Raw genomic sequence first — 12,098 nt, forward strand, 5'->3', positions numbered from 1 at the left:
TTCACTGGCCCGCTGTTGATATTGCGCCATATCCGTTTGTATTTGGGCTATACTGTTATTAAGGGATTCCAACTTGTTGTCCAGGGAACTCAGTTTTTTATCTAATATTACCTCTAGCGCTTGTGTAACTTCTCCCACAATTTCCGCGGCCCAGGCGGACCCCACCTCCGACGTTCCCGGGCTCACCGGCGCCGCCATTTTGTCTCCAACTAGGCGAGTTTTTTCTTTTTCTTTTCTTGTGTTTTTTGTCGCCATTGCCGTAACCTTCTGCACTCAATCCGTTCACTGTGAGTTCGGCTATTGTTCGCTCTCAGTTAGCAGGATGTTAATCTTTGTTTGCAGCGATTTTTTGCCTAGATGTTTGAGGAGAAGGCAGGAGCGATCCAACTAGCGCCCACTCCAGCTCATAGCGTCACGTGACCCCTCGTCTCTTGTGTTTTACTGGAAGACCATCTATCTATCCCGACTTTCTTGTGCACAGTTGATAGGGAGAAACATAGAGTGTGGTGGCAGGCAGGAAGTCTCTTCCCTGTTGCTATATTTGGCCAAGAGTTGCCTTTGAAACATTGTCAGTGGCATGGGTGGGCAAACTGTATAGGCCATATGGTCTTTATCTGTCTACATTTTTCTATATTTCTATCTGGCTAACTGTTTGGTATGCCCCCAGACCACCCCTGACCATTTACTGGGACTTTTCCAGGTATTGAATATCGATCTCATTAATTTGAAACAGCATATGCTATTCTTGACTTTCTTCCATTTAGGAATGTAGCCAATCTTGCGTCCTCATGTATTGTACCTTTCTCACCTCTGATATATCCATTGACATACTGCATAGTAATGAAGTTACATTTTTGTTTATTTTTTTCTTTTAACGCATTCTGATTTTTTATTTTTATCATTTTTATAGGGAAGTAACTATCTTCAAATGAAATATCAACTTTATTTAAAGTAAGTATTCTGAGCTGTAAAAGAGTTCATTGTCCATTCCGTTGTTAAATATTAAATGCATATTATGTCTTTCTTGTACAGTTACTGCACAAACATAAGTTATTATTTAGTTCTGAAAGCAAAGCGAATTCCAATTCACAAACATCCCATCATTGAAAGACTGGTTACCTACCGAAACGTGAGTAATTGTTACCTATCATTTCTACTAGATGTGCACAGTCCTATACTGACGCACATGAGAGGTTTGTGTTTTGTAGAGCTTACAGTTCAGGCATAATAATGGTTATTCCATTACATAACTTCCCACTATTCCAGAACCTGTGGGATAGTTGTGTCCATCAACCAGCAGGTGGAGATAGAGAACTGAAAACTGAGCTGAGACATCTCTCTCTTGGCATCAAGTCTAGCTCCTCAGTATTTTCTGTCTCCAGCAGGTAAATGAACACAATGTTCAGCCTCTGATTCTGAGTGATTTGCGCCTGGTCCCCAGTTGAGCTTTGCAGGTGGCTTGAGTCTGCAGAGTAATATCTGGAGGTCTTCAGATCCCTGTCTCTGTTGCCCTGTGAATTTACTTCTTCCCTCCCTTCACATCTCCCCTGTTTCCTGTGGAGTTCTCCTTTTCCAGCACAACATCCTTTTTAACAAAAAAAAAGAGGAAAGGAAGAGCGTGGGACAGATTATCAGTCCTGATCCTTTCTCATCTGGGGTAAGACTTGTGGAGACTGTGAGGTTGGGGGAGCAGCTGGCAGTGCTAAGTCTGATTAAATGACTCTGAACTGCTTGGAAGGCTGCCAAGTTCTACGTGGTGCAGAGGAGAGATCCTGACTCACTGCTTGGGACCGTGTTGTACTGCGCTTGTGACAGTTGGAGTGAATCGCCTTTGAAATCTGCTTTCAAAAAGGTAAACATAGGAAGTCAAATATGTTAGCGTTTAACTTTAAAAAAGGAAGCTATGACAAAATGAGAAGAACGGTTAAAAAAAAAAAAACTTACAGGAGCGACTGAGAGGGTAAGAAACCTACAACAGGCGTGGATGCTGTTCAAAAACACCATCCTGGAGGCCCAGGCCAAACATATTCCATGTATCAGAAAAGGAGGATGGAAAACCAAACGACAGCCGGCGTGGTTAAAGTGAGGTACAGGAGGCTATTGGAGCTAAAAAGGAATCCTTCAGAAAATGGAAGAAGGAACCGAATGAAGAAAATAAGAAGTGGCATAAGAAATGTCAATCAGATGCAAAGCGCTGATAAGAAAGGCAAAGAGGGATTTTGAAAGAAAGATATCGTTAGAGGCAAAAACTGATAGTAAAAATTTTTTTAGATACATTAAAAGCAGGAAACCGGCAAAAGAATCGGTTGGCCCACTGGATGACCGGGGTGTAAAATGGGCGATCAAGAAAGACAAAGAAATAGCAGAAAAACTAAATGAGTTCTTTGCTTCGGTCTTCACCGAGGAAGATTTGGGTGGGGTGCCAGTGCCGGACAGGGTAAAGTCCAAAAATGGAAGAAACACTTTAAGAGATTATTTCTAAACCATCTTGAAACCCACAAGGGCAGAAACTCCTAAACCAGAAGCTCAGTCACAGAGCGAGAGAGGATAAAATATCGGGCCTACTATGTATTCAGCCTTCATCTGTCTCTCCTTTCATCCTGACTTTTCCTCTCCTCCCATGATTTTACCCTCCTTTTCTGCATTGCACAAGGCCTAGGAGAACACGACTCCACAATCTCTTTCTTTCCCAGGACCCAGTCGGTTATTCCTGCCACTTTTTCAGAGACTGGTTTCTTATAGTCCAAAAGCACTTTTAGGTTTGATTTAGCATGGAAAAGCTCTTTTGTCTCCTGCTTGTCTTGTCCTCTGTGAAAGCAGATCTGCCTCATCCATTTCCTGAATTTAATTTAAATCCTGCATTCTGCACCCTTCAGGCTGTGAAGCGAGTTCTGTGTGGATCACGTCAATAGATTAAAAATACATAAGAGAGCATTGTAAAACAAGGCATGAACATAAAAAAGTCTAAATAAATGAAACAGTATGGATGAGCAACAATATCTAAGTTATGCAGTGTACTCTCATTTAAAATATAAATCAATATTTTTTTTATATTTTAAATATTGCATTTATTGCCTATTGTAAAGCACTTTCACTCAAACTTGTTTTGAGGAAGGGGGGGTGTCTTTTATTACTTGCATAAAATATAGCTAGTGATAAAACACTAGCAAAGAAACAGAAAAACTTTGCATCAAAACATGGGTTACTACTACTACTATTTAGCATTTCTATAGCGCTACAAGGCGTACGCAGCGCTGCACAAACATAGAAGAAAGACAGTCCCTGCTCAAAGAGCTTACAATCTAATAGACAAAAAATAAATAAAGTAAGCAAATCAAATCAATTAATGTGAACGGGAAGGAAGAGAGGAGGGTAGGTGGAGGCGAGTGGTTACAAGTGGTTAAGAGTCAAAAGCAATGTTAAAGAGGTGGGCTTTCAGTCTAGATTTAAAGGTGGCCAAGAATGGGGCAAGACGTAGGGGCTCAGGAAGTTTATTCCAGGCGTAGGGTGCAGCGAGACAGAAGGCGCGAAGTCTGGAGTTGGCAGTAGTGGAGAAGGGAACAGATAAGAAGGATTTATCCATGGAGCGGAGTGCACAGGAAGGGGTGTAGGGAAGGACGAGTGTGGAGAGATACTGGGGAGCAGCAGAGTGAGTACATTTATAGGTTAGTAGAAGAAGTTTGAACAGGATGCGAAAACGGATAGGGAGCCAGTGAAGGGACTTGAGGAGAGGGGGTAGTATGAGTAAAGCGACCCTGGCGGAAGATGAGACGGGCAGCAGAGTTTTGAACCGACTGGGGGGGTTCTGCTGCAAAGTAAAATTAACCATAGGGATAACAGTCAATCGCACTATCAACTATTCTGGTCAGTATTCAAATATCACAGTCTGTGGGGGTTTTATTTTTTAACACGCCAGCTGCAGCATTTAAAATATACGCCACGTGAGTAGTGCTTGAACGTATGTAGATGCAGAGATGTTCAGCCATTCTCTTTCTTCATAGCCACGCAGTTTAAGTTGGACCAGCTTTTATGGTGTCCTAAATTAATTCACAAAGCAACACCGATAGTGGAGGAATAAATCGTCAGTCACCTATAGAATGAGGCAGAATGCCCTTGCTCTGCCCCTACTATCTGGATAGTTCCAGGGTGGTCTGTAAGTATAGTTCTGCTGAAAATTGATGGATAGGCCACGTATCTGAATAGTGACTGCTGTAGTATAGATAAGTGCTTTTAAATACGGACCTGATTGATTGCTCATCAAACTGGACTTAGGCTAAATTTAACAGATGACTTCAGACTGAGCCACCCCTGGTTTTAATCTCTGGCTTTATGCGACACAGAGCAGCAGCAGCAGACCCCCCCCCCCCCCCCCCCAACTTCCCCAATATGAGCAACAGAGGATGTATAAACTCAGTCCTTAACCACCTGGAGTAAACTGGCGATTTACAGACTGAATGCAGCAGCTTTTAAATCAAGAAATGAAGACTTGACCTGTTGCCACATAACAGCATATATTTTCACTTATATTTAGATATTTCCATAAAATGTAATTGGAGAGCTGTTGTTACGGGGAAAGGGAAATGGGTCTTGATATACCGCCTTTCTGAGGTTTTTGCAACTACATTCTGTATAGTTTTCTCGAGACACCCCAGACCAACTGGAGGTATCCCAAACACAGGAAATCCCCAAGGCTGCTCTTAATTTTCAACAATTTTTATTGATGATATAACAAAATTCACAACAACATCTCGAGATCTACTATAATAAAACTCACCCTCAACGTTCTGAGGACACTGACGTCAGTGAAGCCAAGCCCTGACTTCCTTCAAAAAGGTTCGAAGGTTCGTGGTGGTGAAGCCACTAAAATCGCTCCGGGCCCCGCCCTCGAGGGTGGAGCAATGGCAGAACAACGAAGGGGTTGGCAGGGAGGGAGGCGGGGGGGGGGGGGAAATCGCTCCGGGCCCCGCCCTCGCGTCAAACATCATGATGTTGGGGGCGGAGCAATGGCAGAACAACGAAGGGGTTGGCCAGGGAGGGAGGAGGGGTGTTGGCGACGAAAACCTTGCTAGCGCCCGTTTCATTTGCTCTGAAACGGGCCTCTTTTACTAGTATTTCCATATGTGACAAAACACATTAAGTACAAGTATGGTGACATTAACATCATCAAAATTATTTCCGCCCCCTCCCCTCCCCTCCCAACTCCATCCTCCACCCCTTCAAAGGTTTTAATACATCCCACTTATTGCAGACATTACATATGCCTCCTCCATTGATATCTCAAACAACCAAACTCAAACTGTTCGTTAATCTGCTACTGGGACAGATTGTCTCCACAGTCATTATGTAACTCCCCTCCTCCCAGACCTATACTTCCTCTTCCCCCTCATCTCCCGTTCGTGATGTCTGGTACTTATGTGTTTGTCTGCATGTTTCCCAAGGCTGCTCTTAATATATTCATCTTGTTTATCTGAACTCCTTAATTACCTGAGCTGTGCACTAGCTCTGAAGTAACCAAGAACACAGACCAAATATAATTAGAAGTATAAGAAGGTATTTTTTATTTCCTAAATACCAAGTATAATTACAATTAGTCATTGCTTTGTAGGTACAATTTTACAGAACACCATTTGTCATGAGAAGTACCATTCAATTGGTTATAGGAATATAGTATTCCCAGCTGCACATAGGTGCTTTCTTGATTTTAGGTGATATATTTTACTACTCAAAGGTGTTCATGAGAAAGCAATTGGGTAATTTGCCAATTCTGATGCGCTACATTGGTTTTCCATGGAGAGAGAGCGAGCAGTGGCCGCCCCTCTCTCGCTTGAAGGGAAGGGAAATGGGTCCATTCAGGATACAGGTAATATGACAGTAAGCACACCTGATTAGATCTATGTTAATGTCATGGTTAACACTGATTGGCTATGGTAATGAAGTGGTTAGTATTTTACTGGAAAAGCTAGCAAAAGACCACCCCTTACTGGAAGACTAAGTCATGTTCTTGCAAGACCCCTCATTTCTACATTTTTGACCACATCTTCCTCAAAACACCACCTGGTCGTCTTCCCATGAAGCCATCTTTGTTCCGTTTTTCACTAACACATCTGTGGCCACCATGTTGCTAAATAATGTTACCCTGTCAGTTAGACCCCCACCCTTGTGGTTTTCTGCTTGTTCTGCAGTGTTTCAACACTGAAGTTCAAGTCAGAGACACAGGCCTATAAGTTTTTATCTCATTTTAAATCCTGAGCCAAGGTCAGGGCAGGGACCATATAATAGTAATATTCAGTTCAAAGCAGTTTACATATATTCAGGTAAAATGTATTGCAAACAAAAAAAAATGGAACCGAGACCTCTCAACTCATGACAGATGTGCTGCTGAATGAAAGCTGTTCAGCAGCACATCTGTCATGAGTTGAGAGGTCTCGGTTCCATTTTTTTTGTTTGCAATACATTTTAGCTTTCAGACAGGATTTTTGGCCACTATTAACCTGAGCAAGTTTTGAACTGATAACCTTGTGAGGAACATTTCTATATCCAATTTACAGAGCTGTTGGGGTTTTCTGCAGCTTTTCTCTTGATTAATATTTTGTAGTACTTAGGCGGTTCCATTTTGATAACATGTGTCTTTGTATTTAACAGTTAATAAATGATTTGGAAATTGTGGATCAGAGATTATCATCAGAAATGTGTCTACTCCTGCTTGAAGGCAGTAATAAAAATGAATCAAGAATTAAGGAGCACCTTGCAGTTTCCAAAAACCCCATTACCCAGCTTAGAAATAACTCCGAAACTCTTCAAAAGGTAGGAGAAACATACTTCTGCTTTATTTTCCATTTATGGAGTTGAGAATGCCTAAAATTTACATCCTGTGCTCCAAAGTTTGTCTTTGTCATACAGGGGAGACTTCTGCTTTCTCTAATCTTGTCTCCAGTGGTTGTACAGCAACTGGGTGGGCTTTATGTAGGGGTGTGTTAGATGGGCTGGGGTATTTGAAACAGGGTATAGAAAGGTGGGGGGTGCGATGGAATGAAAGATGTGAAGGGGTGAGAGAAGATAGAAACAGAGGAGGTAAAAGGAGTTTGGAATCTAAGAAAGGGGTAAAAGCCAGAAGATCTGACTGGAGGCCAGAGAGGGGATAAGATGCAGAATAGATGAGGGCACTGAGTGCAGAGGGTTGGAAATGGGGCTGTAGGGATTGAGTGAAAGACAGAGAGGAAATGGAAGGCTGAGGAATGAGTGTAAGTTCTTTGGGGAAGGCATCTGTTGTACCTGAATATTTGTCACCACTGTCCAGCACTGCACATGTCTACTAGTACTATAAAAATTAATATTATAGTGAGAAATTTATTCTCAGCCAACCCATTCCCTCCTCCATAAGAGTTGAAGATGGAAAGCTAGTAGGGAACTAAAAGGTGAAGGTTGAGAGCTTGGAGGGTGGAGGGAGGGAGGGAGGGAGTGAAAGCAGTGGTAATATATAGCTATGAGTGAATAAGCACAGAAGAGAGAAATGGAGAAAAAAAGCTGAAAGGGAAAAATTAATATGAGGTACAGATGTAAGGAAGGAAGAGGAAAGACATACGAAATTAAAATGGAAAGGAAACTTTGGAAATGGATAGACCAAGAAAAGGAGGGTGGAAAGAGACCAGGCCTTCCCTCATTGGAAAAATGAATTGCCCATAAAACTGTGGTAGAAAAAGAAACGTTTTGTTTTAATGATTGGAAAAATGTCGGCTTTGGGAATGTGTATTTCTTACTCTTTACACTGCTTGCAGAGACTGTGTCTTTTTAAACTTAATAAAAGATTGATCATTACAAATCTGACTTGGAAGATCATTCCACAATATAGGGGATAGGAAGTAAAATGCACTATGCCTAATAAATATTTTCTATTTCCCTTGTATCATTTTTAACAAAAATAAAATGATTTTTTTTTTGTGGTGTTCTGCTGCTAATTGTAATGCTCAGTGTGTCACTCACATGAGCATTGTCAGGTGTTTCACAACAGAAGAAAGGTTAGCAACCAGTGCTACAGTGCATTAATCTATGTACTTGCTTTCAGAGACCCAGTTCTGCTGTTACGGATATGGAGCTGGCAGAGGATTCAGACTTAGATGAGAAGGATGCCTTGAAATATTATCATCAGATGGAAGAAATGCTGAAACTGAAAAGGAAGAAAGGACTGGAGCTGAGGTAAGCCTCTGTGGAAGAAGCAGGCGTTGTGTGCTTTCCTTACCCTTGAAAATGAGCAGCTTTGGGAAGATAACAGAATAAGAATCCAGAAAAATCCTAGCGAGAATGCACTTGGCGTACAATTAGGACTTCCAGGAATCTTTATTTGGCAGGACTGGGGGCTGTAAGAGTCCCTCTACTATCGACTAGACTAGAACATTGTCTAGGTCTGCTACGTCCTTTTTTGAGATAACCAGAACTGCACACTACACTCGAGGTTCAATTGCACTATAGAAATTAGGGAGGGAAGTTATCAAGTGGGGGCCACCCTTAAGATGCATTATTTTACCGTTAACCCCATTACTGGTTTGATTTGGTTGTACATCATGGCAGATTAAGCTGTGTGTTTTAATCGTAATCATAAATGACACAATACAAACAAGTCACAAAGGGCCCTGTTTACTAAGCCATGTTGTAGGCGTGCTAGCATCTTTAACGCATGCTAACCAGGTACGCGCATTAAGTGTGTACGCACCTACAATATCCCTATAGGCGCCTTCACGGTTAATGCACACGCTAATTATAGGCGCGTTAAAAACACTAACATGCTTTAGTAAACAAGGCCCAAAGATAGTAAAAGCCAGATACAAAAACCCTTCTACCCTTGTTCAAAACATTCCTTCAAATAATAATTGCCTTGAGCAATTTCCTAAAATGCAAAAAATTAAGGTTCTTTCTCAACACAAGAGGAAATTTATTCCAAATGTGTAAGGTCCTGCATAGGAAAATACCCTTGCTTGAGTGGGTGACAAATTATAGAGAGGTGGTAATGCCTCTGTATCGCTCCATAGTTTGACCTTACCTTGAGTATTGCGTTCAGTTCTGGTCGCCATATCTCAAAAAAGATATAGCGGAATTAGAAAAGGTTCAAAGAAGAGCGACCAAAATGATAAAGGGGATGAAACTGTTCTCATATGAGGAAAGAGTAAAGAGTTTAGGGCTCTTAGCTTGGAAAAGAGACAGCTGAGGGGGGGATATGATTGAGGTCTACAAAATCCGAAGTGGGTGGAGGCGAATAGATTTTTCAATCATTCAAAAAGTACAAAGACCAGGGGACACTCAATGAAGTTATATGGAAATAATTTGTAAATAACTAGGAGGAAATATTTTGTCACTCAAAGAAAAGTTGAGCTCTGGAGCTCATTGTCAGAGGATGTGGTAACATTGGTTAACGTATCTGGGTTTTAAAAAAGTTTGAACAGGTTCTTGGAGGAAAAGTCCATAGTCTGTCATTGAGATGGACATGGGGGAAGCCACTGTTTGCCCTGGGATTGGTAGCATGGAATGTTGCCACTATTTGGGTTTCTGCCAGGTACTTGTGACCTGGATTGGCCACTGTTTGAAACAGGATATTGGGCTAGATGGACCATTGGTCTGACCCAGTATGGCTATTCTTATGTTAAGATTACTACTTAGCATAGTACTTGTAGCATAGCATATAACTGTGATTGCTACACTGGACGGAAGAGGGAGTTTATTTTTCTTTCTAACACAGCTATGGATCAGATCTGTTATCAGTGTTCATTTATTATGAATTTGTGTTATCTGTACATGAGAACACGATCCAAAAAATACATAAATACAAGAAAACCAAAATCAAAGAAAAAGCTGGACTATTTTATGAACTTAAAGGCAATAATAGGTGCAGTTTTATAGCTCAATCTGGGCTAGAATTGGCTGATACAAGACAGTAATTTAGAAATCTGCCAACTACAGCAATAACTATACTAAGGCATCCATGCTTTTTTTAAATATATCTTGCTTGCATTATTGTAATGGTCTCTATTGTGCTCTTCCAAAATATCAGGTATGAAGACTACAGTTAGATGAAAATATGGCTGCCTGGTTATTAATGAATTTGAAGTTGTCTGACCATAATGTTCTAGTTCTGGCTGCACTTCATTGGTTGCCTGACCAGATATCTAGTCCATAATGGGTCCTTTTCACTAAATGGCGCTGAAAAATCGTCACTGAACAGTATTCTATAAAGGTTGCTCTGGGATGGGTGACCAACTTTGGTTGTATACAGTCAACGTAGTCAATAGGCATATATAAGTTTTAAATAGTGAAAGGAGTAATTTGTCTATTATCTCGTTATACTCAGCTTCAACTTCACATTAAATATATCCTTTTTCAAAACAACATAGTCTAGTTAAACAGACAGTTTAAAAGGATCATCAGACCCACGTAGCTACCCTTATCGTGGCTAGTATAATGCATCCACTCTTCAGCCCCCCCATTACATCTCCGCTCTCATCTCTCCCTACATTCCTCCCTGTGAACTCCACTCACTGGACAAATCTCTCTTGTCGTCCCCCTTCTCCTCCACTGCTAACTCCAGGCTTCGCTCCTTTTTCTCTCAAGGCACCTTATGCCTGGAATAGACTTCCTGGACCTATACGTCTAGCTGTTTTCAAATCTATGCTGAAAACCCACATTTTCACTGCTGCTTTTAGCTCCTAGCCACAATTGCCCTCCCCTTGTCCCTTCCTTCCTTCCTTCTCACCCATTACTTCCCTCACCCGTAACTGTCTTGTCTATCTGTATTATTTAGATTGTAAACTCTTGAGCAGGGACTGTCTCTTTATGTCAGGTGTTCAGTGCTGCGTGCGTCTGGTAGCGCTTTAGAAATGCTAATAATAATAATATGAGCCAAGCATTTTTCAAAGGAAGTACCGCAATCCTCATTATTCCTAGTTTTAGTCTCAAAATTCTTTTTTTAAACTTTTTTTCATATTCATTTTCTTTTTCCTTAAATATCGTTTCACTTAATTTAGTACTTAGCTTTTAAAGCTTCAGTTAGCATGCGTAGTGGAGACTCAGGTTCACTTTGGATGTGAGCTTTTACACCAACTGAAACCAGCTGTAAGCCCCGGCATGCAAGTTGGGATCAGATTCCCCAAATTCTGTAACACTGCACGCATTTTAAGGGAACACCCCTGACCTGCCCATGTCCCTCTCATCGTTACACCCCCCCCCCCCTTTCAGATCCGCATGGAAATACTTAAGCTCTATTCTATAGCAGGGCGTGTAAGTGTAGTTCCGCACAGATCTGACGTTTACGGGCCATTTTGACGCCTTGCTTCCATTATAACACTCTTCTGCGCTAGCGCATAATATCAGGCACCATATATAGAATTTCTGTGGTACATCTGCAGTCATTAATTCAGATAAATGAGCCTTTTCAGGTTCCAGCAAAGATTATAGTTTGTGTGGTCCCAGGCTGTGGAATGTTCTTGAGAAGAAGCTTTATCCTTCAAGAGGAAATTAAAAGCTTACTTTTACTCCAAAGCATTTGGTTAGATGATAGAATTTAATTGTTATCTAGCAGAAACGGATTGGGGCAGTGGGAAAGGAGAGGGTTTTTTCCTTCAGTTTTTAATTTTATTCATGTGTTGGGTTTCATATTTTTCTTCGGTTACACATTTCAAGCTTCTTTGGTGAAGCACGTTATCAAGTATTAATTTTTGCTTTTAACATACCGTACCGTGAAGCAGATTTTTCCTCCAGCTGTAAATTTTAAGTTAATGTATATAAAAACTTTTAATTGGTTATATTTCCCTTTTTTTCAGCATGGAAAAACCACCTGCAATGGAAGAAACTGATCCAAGTGCAAAGAGAGCAATAACATACCAGGTATTGGTTTCATCCACATGGAATACAGAAACGTCAGGCCTAGGGAACACAAGAATATTGGACTTGATGTAATAGGGACTGCCAGTGGCGTTCCTAGGTTGGCTGACACCCGGGGCGGATCACAGATGCGCAGCCCCCCCCCCCCCCCGGCGAAAGGACCCCCCCCCGGGTGCATTTTTACCTGCTGGGGGGGGGGGGGGGGTGCCGCGCGTCTGTAGGAAGTAACCTGT

General features: G+C 41.5%; 1 protein-coding gene across 3 annotated transcripts in view; it reads left to right on the plus strand.

The window, feature by feature from the left end:
* The window catches only part of UTP3 (UTP3 small subunit processome component), a 40,356-nt gene that overhangs the window by 21,525 nt on the left and 6,733 nt on the right, over window positions 1–12,098 (plus strand). For all 3 annotated transcript variants that reach the window (XM_030185661.1, XM_030185662.1, XM_030185660.1), the window contains exons 10-14: window positions 911–951; window positions 1,033–1,129; window positions 6,643–6,804; window positions 8,063–8,193; window positions 11,805–11,868. In XM_030185661.1, the coding sequence (XP_030041521.1) occupies window positions 911–951; window positions 1,033–1,129; window positions 6,643–6,804; window positions 8,063–8,193; window positions 11,805–11,868 (495 nt within the window). The remainder of the gene's footprint in view (window positions 1–910; window positions 952–1,032; window positions 1,130–6,642; window positions 6,805–8,062; window positions 8,194–11,804; window positions 11,869–12,098) is intronic.

This window comes from Microcaecilia unicolor, chromosome 13 (assembly GCF_901765095.1).
Source record: "Microcaecilia unicolor chromosome 13, aMicUni1.1, whole genome shotgun sequence".
In the NCBI taxonomy this organism is placed as follows: Eukaryota; Metazoa; Chordata; class Amphibia; order Gymnophiona; family Siphonopidae; genus Microcaecilia; species Microcaecilia unicolor.